This window comes from Oncorhynchus mykiss, chromosome 28 (genome assembly GCF_013265735.2).
Source record: "Oncorhynchus mykiss isolate Arlee chromosome 28, USDA_OmykA_1.1, whole genome shotgun sequence".
Taxonomy (NCBI): domain Eukaryota; kingdom Metazoa; phylum Chordata; class Actinopteri; order Salmoniformes; family Salmonidae; genus Oncorhynchus; species Oncorhynchus mykiss.
Window position 1 is genome coordinate 26,130,150 of NC_048592.1, and position 13,362 is coordinate 26,143,511.

A 13,362-nucleotide genomic window follows, 5' to 3' on the forward strand; every position below is an offset into this window, starting at 1 on the left:
TCTGGGAAAGACAGAAGTAAGGGTGGAGGGATCATGTCTGTGTGAATATGATCACGACTATTATTACTGCCTTATATTATCAAGCAGAGGAAAAAACGGCTTATGTGAAGCGTTTTAATTTTCTCACTGTTGCCATGTAATGTGGGGGTTTATTGGTTTAAGGTTTTTAGGGTCTTACCGAAACCAGATTATCTTTCAGAAAACTCATCAATAGTTTATTTTGTTTGGGGTAGAAGTCGTTTTTCTATAAATATTGGGGAGCCCAAAGACGCTCCGGGGGGATTATATTCCTCTGTTTTTAATAAATAAATCATCTCCTCAGACATAAAGGCTGTTTACATGATTAGGAATACAAACGTTGGGCTCAGCATGACTGAAGAGTCCCCCTTACACAGCACAGCGTCAACCAACACTAACATCCTGTATATCTCTATAGTCTATAGATTGACTCTTAACATGTCTTAGGTACAGATATCTCAGAGAACCCAAACACCAGAAAACAAAATAAAAATGTGAAAAGACGAGCTCTAGTGGTGCTGTATACCGTAAAATAAAAGACAAGAACAGAACCAAAACATTTCTGAATAATATAATACTCATTACAACTTTTGTTCTTATCCGAGACCAAAAGGAAGTCCATTCGGGTTTTTTTCTCGTTATTTTTGTTTTGTTTTGGCAAAGTAAGTAAGTAACCCCACGACATCTTCTTTTCTCTTCCCACCCCTCGTCCTGTCCCAAACTCAGTCTCGATTTGTGGAATACCCTATCAATTATCGCCGGAGCAGCAACATAACCAATGAGAGCAGGTAGAGGGCGATGGATGGGAGGTTGTGGTCAGCTGATGCTTTCACAACCTTCTTGTTCTCCGGAGGGTAGGCGTACACTTTGGGTCTGTCTGTGCTGGGGGCCATGAGGCGCGGGCCCCGGGGACAGTTTTCATCTGTGCACATCCCGCTTCCTGAACCACTGACATCATCACCTGAAGACAAAGACGGAGAAAAAGAAAAAAATACATTTTTTGAGAAAATAATACAGTTTCTCTGGCTTATATGCCAGTTATAACAAAGTTGAAGAGAATAAGGAAGTTAGAATGTTAATCTTACAGGGCAATTCTACCACTTTTCAACCTCATATGCATTATATCCAGCGCCATACCTTAGTCCATGTGAAAACGGCGCATTTCTACATTTTGTTCTAAAAATATATTATTTTATCACCTATTTTATCACCTTATACTTGTGGGTATTGACCTATATGGATAGGGCTACATTGAAATGTTTCTTACAGAAGTACGGAAAGCATATCAATAACCATGGTGGAAATTAAAAGGGAACAATTTGGAGATTATGGGGAACTTATTATACTGAAGATGAGGACACAACAGTCAACCTGACAAGACGGAATCCAAACACATTACACTCAAATCAAATCCAATTTCTTTATAAAGCCCTTTTTACATCAGCCGATGTCACAAAATGCTATACACAAACCCAGCCTAAAACCCCAAACAATGCAGATGTAGAAGCACGGTGGCTAGGAAAAAGTCCCTAGAAAGGCAGGAACCTAGGAAGAAACCTAGAGAGGAACCAGGCTATGAGGGGTGGCCAGTCCTCTTCTGTGCCGGGTGGAGATTATAACAGTACAAGGCCAAGATGTTGCTTTAGTCTGCAGTTTACATTTGACCTTTTATTTAATTTATTTTTAACCCCTATTTCGTGGTATCCAAATGCTAGTTACAGTCTTGTCTCATCGCTGCAACTCCAGTACGGACTCGGGAGAGGCGAAGGTCGAAAGCCATGCGTCCTCCGAAACCCAACCCAACCAAGCCACACTGCTTCTTGACACAATGCCCACTTAACCCGGAAGCTAGCCGCACCAATGTGTTGGAGGAAACACTGTACACCTGGTGACCGTGTCAGCGTGCAATGTGCCCGGCCTGCCACAGGAGTTACTAGTGCGCGATGGGACAAGGACGAACCCAGCATCTCTAGTAGCACAGTTACCACTGCGCCACTCGGGAGGGATGAGCATTTTACATTTACTGTAATTCGCCTCATTTGTTGACAAGGAAATCTGAATATACTCTGGATACGTTCAGTAACATGATCAGAAATTCCTGGAAAATGTGTGGTAGGTGCAACATACTGTAAGGCAAAAAAATGACAAGGGTCTGAGTGAGAGGACAAACTGGTGTTTCCAAGTGGCCACACACCTCTCCAAAGTGTGCACTATTTCTAAGTCATTTCAATGCACCTTTATGACTCAAAGAATAGTCTTCAACTATAACGTGCTTCTTAAGCTATCCTAGCTGTGCCGTTGAGAAACTGGAGCAAGCACACTTGTAGTTGTTTTGTTAGGAACACAGCCCTGCATCCCTGCCTTTACACAATTTCTGTTATTTACACAATCCAAAAACAGTCCATTATAAATCGTAATCTGGGTCAGGTGGGCATGATTTGAAAGCTTGTTCTATTGCCAACATAACTAGCTAAATGATAAAATACGATTCTGCAGTGTTCGGCTTTCACAAAGCAATTCAGAGAAACAGATCATAATTCCGATGTGTAGTCCGCTGCTAATTTCCTTCACAATACAACAAACAGGCTCATTCTGTTCAGAATAACCCAGGGTATGACGTCATGTCATATTGTACCTCTACATCAAACACAGTGATCATAAATGTTGCCACTGTATATTACACAAGTTTTATGATATGGAAATGCTATTTGGAGTCACGGGTGTTTGGCTTGCTTGTGCGACAGAGGTATTTTTTATAATCCTCAATGTCTCATCTTTCAAAATACATTGAGACTCCGTGATTTACAGCATGTCCTGCACTCAGACAACAAAACATTTGCAAAAGTTGCCCAATTAGCGGGAGGGATGGGGGCAACTTCTTGTTGTGCGCTGTGCTCAAGTTCAGAACAGCTGTCAGTCGAGACCTATACAGCGCTGAATGGCACACAATCCATGGCCGCTAGCATTTCATAATTAACTTGTGTAGGAGCCAAAATCGAGGTCGAAATTGAGCTCTTTATGTTTGACATTTTGAAAAGTAAACCTAATGCAAAGGCAGCTTGTGGTGATTTTTGCCCAAAATCCTTTCTTACAACCTATGTTTTTACACTGCTGATTGTATCAGTGTTTTGCTGTTGGAGTCCTGAACATCGGCCCAGTCAATGCATTACTCAAAATCCATCTAGCCAACAAGTTATCTATTCATCTCTTCTAAACAACCGCTGAGCCATCGCACCAACCAAATGTACAAGCACAGAGGGACGATGGAGGCCAGTCTGGCCCTACAGACAGCTACTCACCTACCCGATGACAATACTACTGGGGATGTCCAGATGAATCCAGGCTCTACAGATGGATGCTCCTCCCCTGGCGTTCTTACCACCAGTGGGACTACTGTCAACGGTGGCGAAGTTACATGCACACTTCAGCCCACATCTCAGAAGCACTAAGCACCATCCATATGAACTCATTAAAGCACTAAACAAAATATCACCGGGAGTTCCAGCGCGAAAAATGCGATCTCACCCTCTTTCAAACAATAAACCAAGCAAGATTTCTCTGGGATCCTCAGGAGAAACTAAAATGATTGCTCGTGGGTCATTTGAACATCAGAAGCATCACCTCAAAAACCGATCAGATTGAAAAACTATTGACTGATTAAAATTTGGATTACCTTTGTTTATCTGAAAAATGGCAAACCAAAACATCACCTGAGGCTGCTTATGCTATGCCAGGGTACAAAGTTTTCAGAAAAGACAGGCAAATGGGTGTGGGGGCTGCTTGTGTATGTAAAGCAGTGGTCAGTGCCGTTTATAATGAGGGAGGACATTTTTTTTTCATGAGCATGGCCTTATTTCTATTACAGCATGTTGGATGACTGTCATTCATATTCCATTCACCCAGCTCAATGTAACATCAATAGATTTAGGCTACTGCATTATACTAACATTTCCCAAACAAAACCCATCATGAGGTTGCTCCAGCCTAGCCTATGAATGAAAGTTTACAACGTAGGTGCACACAGGTTGAGAGAACATTTTTAGATGACAAACAGGGGCATATGGACAGACAGTGACACATTCAATACCGCCTTACACACTCTTGCCTGCGTCTAGCTTCTCTAGGTTATAATCATTAGTCCAGTGGCAAACAAACGTTTCTATTGGACAAATTCAGCTATTTTTATCCCTGTTTTGTTTGCTTCCGCGCGTTAAGAAACGTTTTTCAACAGAATCGGCAGAATTAATACACCCCTGATCACGCATAAACAAACTTCATTGTCATAACAGCCACGTTGTATTCATTCTAGCCTCTAGTCTATGCACTCTCCTCCGGCTACACCATTGTGCTTCCTTACAGAGTGCTGTTGAGGCTACTGTAGACCTTCATTGCAAAACAACGTGTTTTAATCAATTATTTGGTGAAGAGAATATATTTAGTATAGTTTTATCTAAAAAAGGATAACTTTTTCAATGTTTTAAAATGTATATTTTATGATATTGACTGAGGAGAATGGTCCTCCCCTTCCTCCGAGGAGGAGCCCCCACTGATGTAAAGTATTAAATGCACCCAACGTGAATTCACCCGCTCAATGGAAATCAAATGTATTGCAGTTAGCGTAACACTGTCACTATAAATGTCATTCACTGTTGTTGGCATACAGTGTACTGTCCACCATCACCAAACAACGTATTCTATGAACATTTTGAAGCAATTCCACCGGTGGAAAATAAATAAATAAATATCAGATCATAATCTGACTGTCATCCCCAGGAAGCTAACCAAAAAGAGATTCATGTACAGACAAGACAAAAAGCAGGTCTCCAACAGCATACCTTTGGAGTCTTTGCTCTCAAACTGCTCTGAAAACAGGTGTAAATACTGAGATTAGGATTTTTAAGGATTTGCGCAATAAAGCAACAAGCTTAGAAAGGCCAAAGCCAACTTTGTTATTGGTCTTATCAACCATGCTAGAGGAAATAGTAAACATCTATGGGACAATCTCAACACATTATCCCAAAAATTTGCAAAAGCATAGCAGGAAAATACAATGAATTTTAAAATGAAGATGAAATAGCCTCAACATTTAACAATGTCTTTAAAGAACCTGACAGTAACATTTGGCCATTGAAATAAAGTGATCACTTTCTCTGACTCTACCTCTCCTGTTTTTAACACAGCTGAAGTGCCTGAGCAGGAGATAATTCAATCCTAACTAATCTTAAAAACTCCAAGGCACAGGATGTGTATGGAAATGACTCCGCCCTCCTGAAGAAAAACTCCAGCACCCTGAGCTCTCCAGTCACTCATCTGGTAAATCTATCAATTAAACAAGCAGTGTTCCCTGACGACTGGAAATCTGCTGTCATAACACCAATCTTCTAGGCTGGAGATGTGGCCAATTATAGGATCATCAGCATTCTCCCAAAATAGCTGACTGGTTGGACCACTCATGTCTTACATTGAACACAACTAAACCGGTCTCCATCAGGAACAGTGAGACCCATCAGCCTGAGGAAACTGTAAAAGGGACAGAGGGTTGAGATGGTTTCACATTTGAAATAATTATTGACTCTAACCTTTCAAAAAACAAATCAAACAAGTATATGGAACAGCAAAAAGCAACCTGATAAATGTCAAATTCATCAGAAACCAAATGTCAACAGATGCTGCTAAACTTTACATGCACTCAATGATTCTCCCCCCATCTGTTTACTGTGTCACAACCTGGTCACAAGCTAGTATCACGGCAATGAAACCACTCCAAAAGCTTTATATTATCTAATTCCTTATCCCTTTATAATTCTTAAACTACAAACAGCGTTTGAATCAGGCATTTGATGGGTTAAGGTTAAAGCTTTTGGTAAGACTCAGTTTTAGATTTTGGTTAGTTGCTTTGCAGGTCAGCAGTGTCCTTATATTCTCCCAGGTTCAAGCCCAAGATTAGGGTTTCTGTGACAGTGTTCACACAATGAGATTTACAAAATGCAACACAATAAAATAAAACAGTATAATAATCTTACCTCAGTTATAACAAATGGCATAACAATTTAGACCAAGTTCTTTAGCCGGTAACTTAATTCCAGCTCAATCCTATAAAAATAGCACTGAAATAGCGACGTCTTTTTAAATCATGTGAGCTAACTCTTCACTGATGATATGCTTCTTAAATATTCTCTCTCTCTAGGTCTACTTTATCTACAAACAAACATCTTTTATGAAAGGGATTGGTTTGGTTTGGTTTTCTAGCAACACACATAACAAGCTGGATGGAGGGTCGTTCCACCTCAAAAACACAAGAAAGAAGTTTTAGACACCCACTATGTCAGTTTGTTCTGAAATCGTTTTTGTTGTTAGAAACTGATTAAATTAGCCTTCCTGCAACATTTATTTTGTTGAAATAGAAATAATCTCTGACAAATTAACGTAACTGAATGCACACAAATTGGCAATTGTTTATTTATGAGATTCATATAATATTGAATAAATATAGTACCTAACATTTGGACATTTGGATCAAACTTTTCTCTAGGGCACCGTTAGACACCCCACGCCAATCACACCCAGACAATGAGTATATAGTATCAATTCTCTGTTTGACAAGTAGTATGGAGCTGTAGCTCAGAGTATTGCTTATTCATCCTATGTAATGTATTCTACAGTGAATTTGGTGATGTTTTTTTCCCACTGTTCAGAGAAATTTGTCATTGAAGTTGTTTATGACCCATCCCATATCTGCTATTACCAAGTTATGACCAGTAGATGGTACTGTTCCTCCTCCAATTATTATTTTTTGAATCCCCCACCCCCCTCATCATTAAAGGGATAGATTACTCAAATTACAAATTGACATGTAGACTGTAAACTGTCAATGGTCCAGAGGGGTATCCTAAGAACCAGGTTTGAGGAGTTAGCAAGGTAACTTTGGTCAACTCTGAGTTTAACCGGTCACACGAAAGTGGCTCACCTTTTATCCAGGTAAATTTCTATGGCAACGAATCATTCAGAACTTACCTGCTCCGGGGCAGGCTAACTCACAGCTAACTCCACTTAACCTGAATAAAATGACTGAGCCACAAGTTGAGGACCAATTAAATCAGATTCCCTCCCTCTTGCAGAAATTGTGGCATCATCCCCTTCATTTGAGGATGATGACTGTAAAATATTTCATTAATCAAATGTTTTTGTGTGCAAGATTTTTTCAATAATCAAATATATCACATTACACATTTAGAAATGACAGAATGCATTTTAAACTTCATTCACAGTAACACTTTTGTTTGACTTAATACAATTGTTTTATCGATTGGTTGTGCATTGTTAGCATTTTAACATCTGCTAACCATGTGTATGTGACAAATACAGTGCCTTGCGAAAGTATTCGGCCCCCTTGAACTTTGTGACCTTTTGCCACATTTCAGGCTTCAAACATAAAGATATAAAACTGTATTTTTTGTGAAGAATCAACAACAAGTGGGACACAATCATGAAGTGGAACGACATTTATTGGATATTTCAAACTTTTTTAACAAATCAAAAACTGAAAAATTGGGCGTGCAAAATTATTCAGCCCCTTTACTTTCAGTGCAGCAAACTCTCTCCAGAAGTTCAGTGAGGATCTCTGAATGATCCAATGTTGACCTAAATGACTAATGATGATAAGTACAATCCACCTGTGTGTAATCAAGTCTCCGTATAAATGCACCTGCACTGTGATAGTCTCAGAGGTCCGTCAAAAGCGCAGAGAGCATCATGAAGAACAAGGAACACACCAGGCAGGTCCGAGATACTGTTGTGAAGAAGTGTAAAGCCGGATTTGGATACAAAAAGATTTCCCAAGCTTTAAACATCCCAAGGAGCACTGTGCAAGCGATAATATTGAAATGGAAGGAGTATCAGACCACTGAAAATCTACCAAGACCTGGCCGTCCCTCTAAATTTTCAGCTCATACAAGGAGAAGACTGATCAGAGATGCAGCCAAGAGGCCCATGATCACTCTGGATGAACTGCAGAGATCTACAGCTGAGGTGGGAGACTCTGTCCATAGGACAACAATCAGTCGTATATTGCACAAATCTGGCCTTTATGGAAGAGTGGCAAGAAGAAAGCCATTTCTTAAAGATATCCATAAAAAGTGTTGTTTAAAGTTTGCCACAAGCCACCTGGGAGACACACCAAACATGTGGAAGAAGGTGCTCTGGTCAGATGAAACCAAAATTGAACTTTTTGGCAACAATGCAAAACGTTATGTTTGGCGTAAAAGCAACACAGCTGAACACACCATCCCCACTGTCAAACATGGTGGTGGCAGCATCATGGTTTGGGCCTGCTTTTCTTCAGCAGGGACAGGGAAGATGGTTAAAATTGATGGGAAGATGGATGGAGCCAAATACAGGACCATTCTGGAAGAAAACCTGATGGACTCTGCAAAAGACCTGAGACTGGGACGGAGATTTGTCTTCCAACAAGACAATGATCCAAAACATAAAGCAAAATCTACAATGGAATGGTTCAAAAATAAACATATCCAGGTGTTAGAATGGCCAAGTCAAAGTCCAGACCTGAATCCAATCGAGAATCTGTGGAAAGAACTGAAAACTGCTGTTCACAAATGCTCTCCATCCAACCTCACTGAGCTCGAGCTGTTTTGCAAGGAGGAATGGGAAAAAATGTCAGTCTCTCGATGTGCAAAACTGATAGAGACATACACCAAGCGACTTACAGCTGTAATCGCAGCAAAAGGTGGCGCTACAAAGTATTAACTTAAGGGGGCTGAATAATTTTGCACGCCCAATTTTTCAGTTCTTGATTTGTTAAAAAAGTTTGAAATATCCAATAAATGTCGTTCCTTTTCATCATCCTAAAGTATCTAAAAGTGTATTGTGTAACTCAATGATGTTACATATAGATGACTTGGATATGAAGTGTGAAACTTTAAATTTCTCTAATTTAATTGACATGCATTGGATTTGTGCCACAGATGCTAAAAAGTTAGCATTTGAAACAGTGGCCAGGTAAACGAAACCAAAGCATGGGTTGCTGTCATACCTGATCCATAAACAGCTACGGGGTAAGACAACCAATACGTAATTGTGTAATTTGAGTGAACTATCCCTTTAACAATTACTAAAAAAACAATAACCTAATAGCAGAAACAGCACCATCTAGTGGTCAGAAACGGGTACTATCAGGATGTAGGATGGGACATGAATCCAATGACACATTTTTCTGAAGAGGGGAAAACAACATCACCAAAATCACAGAGAATACATTACATAGGATGAAGAACAATACTCTGACCCGCAGTTCTATTCTACTTGTCAAACAAATAGAACTGATACTGATTGTTGCTGGGGTGGGATTGGTGTGTGTGTGTGGGGGGGGGGGGTCTGTGCTTTTGACCACTTCTTCGGATTACTCATGTCTTACTGATTGTTAGAAATATTTTTGTCCAAATCGGATGTTAGATACTATAATTATTGAATATTATATTAATCCTATAAATCAATTAGCTTAATCTAATTATATTTAAATAAAATAATGCTTCCGGAATTCTTATCTTATCTGTTGCTAACTACTGTCATGACCTGGTACCCTACTGAGGTTACATTTGCAAAACCCTTGGTTAACATAGAGATTCTGGGAACATCAGTAGGTGTGGGGAAATGAATTATATTCTGGTAATCCGAACAATTGAACATATGCGGTGGAACTTAATGAATATGATGTCAGTTCGGTTGTCATCTGAGACATTCTCATCAATGATAAGATGACATAAACTCTACAGTGGAAAGTCTACACATCAGAGGTATCGGATTCACATGGAATTGTTGTCCAATTTAAATGTTTGAATATGAAATTATTTGTGATGGGATGAAATGTGATTTTAGTTTCTAAAATGTGAGATGTGGGTTTTCATAAGATAGGGCTGCTCAATCAGTGGCCCGCCCCTGTGAAGCGACATGGCCTATAAAACTTTTCAAACACACCCTCCTCTCCCTTACTATATAAGCCCTTGACTACAATAGAACTTCCTATTCCGGGGATGTAGGACGACGGTCCTATGTCAGAATGGTTCCGATAATAACTACAGAATGAAGCCAACATCAGCGTGAGCTTTGGTTGCGAATGGTATGAACTTTGAACTCTTATTCACTACAGAAGTGATACCTCCTAGCCATTGAGTTAGCAACCGCAGCTGCAAACGCAGGTTAGGAAGGAACAGACAGAGTATCCCGTCTACTACACAACAACGTTACTACCACCAACCTACCGAAACGCAGATCAGAGTAAATATAGAATGCATAAGATACTGTATTTACGATAGCACAGCTTCCCTTTGTTCCTCAGTCTTCCCGCTCTTTCACTCAAACCCAGCCCTTTTCCTTTGTGTAACAAGCTGTCATATCTGTTCCACCTACTAGGGACGTTTTCCTTTATGACGCTATTTGTAATCAAGTTATGATTTAATTATGTGTATGTGTAATTCTGTGTGATTAGTTAGGTATTTAGTAAATAAATAATTAAACCCAATTTTGTATTGCTGATTTGAATTGTTAGCCAGGGTTCGTGCAGATAACTAAGAATTTACAACTTTCCGATGAAACAATGACGATTGATATTGACTGCTATTGATGTAAAATATTACTAGGTCTTTAAGAGTTTATTCGGAAGATAACAGCTCTATAAATATTATTTTGTGGTGCCCCGACTCTCTAGTTAATTACATTTACATGATTAGCTCAATCAGGTGATATTAATTACGGATAAATAATTTTATAGAATAGCATGTCATATCACTTAATCCGACATAGCCAAAGACACGACACCACAGAAATGATTTCAGAACAATCTGAGATGGTGGGTGTCATGGTTTGATGAAATTACATGGAACGACACTAGAGACAATCAAAACAACATATCAAATATTTCCAGTAGTCATGTCATGTCAACATATAGTGTTTTGACCATGAGGGAGACCTCTCTTTTGTCCACACAGCTTTTGCCCTCAGGAGTAGGATGACATTGCATCTAAACTCTGAGGTAAGGTCCATTTTGCGATATTCCCTCTATGGTTGGAGTCAGTATTTGCATATGATGAGCTGATCCTAGATCTATACTCACTGGTGTCCTGAAAGTCCACATCGTTGCCATTGAAAGCGTTCTTGAGGCGGTTGGTCATGATCTTGAGCTGCATGATCTGTTGTCGTATAGTCATGTCTGGCTTGGTGATGTCGATCTCTACCTCAGGGTTGTTGATCTGACTTGCCAGGCCGTCACCCATCACCTCTGGAAGGTACCTGGGAGACAAGGAGAGAGGATAACTGGGGAGAACTCAAATACACACACACTTACCCATGCATGATTCACACATGCAGAGGCACCCACACAAATATGTATGCATGCGAGCATAAACACACACATAGCATGCATGCACACACACAGACGTGGTTTAGGGGTCCTACCTGGCACGGGCCATGCCGTTCCAGCACTTGTCTGCTTGGGCCCTAGTGGCCACCCTGTCACTGCAGAGGGTGCTGGGTAACGAGACCCAGTAGGGCTGCATGTCCCTCAGCCTCCTTGACACATCAGACACCTGGGGGCGTTTTGCAATGGAAAACAAAAACAAGCATTTCTTATTGGACCAGTTCAGGTAGTCCCTTCCTGTTTCAGTACCACTTCTTTCATTTGGTGGTTAATGAATACAACCTGTGTACTGGAAACTACTATCAAAAGCTATTCAATATCATGTTTATTCAAGCATTCACGCTTTCTGTAAATAGCTTTTGTATGAGCAATAAACAATCAACAGTGTGTTAATATTTGGTAGATAATGGTTGTTTCCATTTCCTCACATTTCATATTCATCTGACTCATTGCATTCTTGACTGTAGCATTACACGTCTAAACAGAAACCGTATCTCATATATATATATATATATAAATAAGAGAGAGAGAGAGAGAGAGAGAGAGAGAGAGAGAGAGAGAGAGAGAGGACAGTAAATACTGACCAGTTTCTCCAGCCTGGCCCCAGAGGTTGGGCTGTCCTCCACTGTAACCTTCCCCCTCCTCTTCACCTCCTCCAACCCAGTGCTGCTGGTTCCTCCCTCCCTTGGATTCCCACATGCCTGGAACACCTGAGAATAGAGAGGGGGAGTTAGCGGGAGGAAGTGACCAAATGATTCGGTTGACAGGCATTTATTTAGGAGCAAAAGCTACAACTCTTGAGACAATCTGTAAAATAATACCTTCATTTTGGTATTTTGTATTTTATTAGGATCACCATTAGCAGCTACTCTCCATGGGGTGTTTTGAGTCTTGAGGATTTCAAACGAAATCTCTTGCCCAATCGGATCAACAACTACCACAAACAATATTTAACTTTATTTGACACATAATTCGTAAACAACCGGTGTAGACGAACAGTGAAATGCTTACTTACGGACCCTTCCCAACAATGCAGGTTGGGCCTCCAGAGAGGCGCAGTGGTCTAAGGCACTGCGCCTATAGGCTGTCCCTATAGGCCGTCCCTATAGGCTGTCTCATCGTCGTCAGTGATCAGGCCTACCACTGTCGTGTCGTCAGTAAACTTAATGATGGTGTTGGAGTCGTGTGGAGCCACGCAGTCATTGGTGAACAGGGAGTACAGGAGGGGACTAAGCACGCACCCCTGAGGAGCCCCCGTGTTGAAGGTCAGCATGGTGGATGTGTTGTTGCCTAACCTCACCACCTGGAGATGGCCCAGGGTCCTTAACTTAATATTGAGCTTTCAGGCACAATGGTGTTGAATTCTGAGCTGTAGTCAATGAACGGCATTCTCACATAGGTGTTCCTCTTGGCCAGGTGGGAGAGGGCAGTGTGGACTGCAATAGAGATTGCGTAATCTGTGGATCTGTTGGGTCAGTATGCAAATTGGAGTGGGTCTATTGGAGTGGGTCTGGGATGATGGTGTTAATGTAAGCATGACAAGCCTTTCAAAGCATTTCATGGCTACAGATGTGAGTGCTACGGGGTGATTAATTTAGACAGGTTAACTTGGTGTTCTTAGGCACAGGGACTATGCTGGTCTGCTTGAAACATGTAGGTTTTACAGACTGGGTCAGTGAAGAGTAGGTATCCTGGTAATCCGTCTGGCCCTGCGGCCTTGTGAATGTTAACGTGTTTAAAGGTATTAATCACATCGGCTACGGAGAGCGAGGGTAGAAGGCATTTAGCTTATCTGGTTGCTTGTGTCACTGGGCGGCTGGCTGACTGGGTTTCCCTTTGTAATTCATGACAGTTTGCCCTATCACATCCGAAAACTACCTTGCATTGTAATAAAACTTTGCCCAATAAACTCGTAC

At 40.8% G+C, this 13,362-nt stretch overlaps 1 protein-coding gene across 1 annotated transcript in view; it reads right to left on the reverse strand.

Annotated features, from left to right (window-relative positions):
* Positions 1–277: 277 nt before the first annotated feature.
* The window catches only part of LOC110508193 (glypican-1), a 136,478-nt gene continuing 123,393 nt past the window's right edge, over positions 278–13,362 (reverse strand). Inside the window, exons 8-11 of the mRNA XM_036965987.1 lie at positions 12,031–12,156; positions 11,485–11,615; positions 11,144–11,319; positions 278–979 (exon numbers count right to left, since the gene is read on the reverse strand). Of these exons, the coding sequence (XP_036821882.1) occupies positions 771–979; positions 11,144–11,319; positions 11,485–11,615; positions 12,031–12,156 (642 nt within the window). The 3' untranslated portion in view covers positions 278–770. The remainder of the gene's footprint in view (positions 980–11,143; positions 11,320–11,484; positions 11,616–12,030; positions 12,157–13,362) is intronic.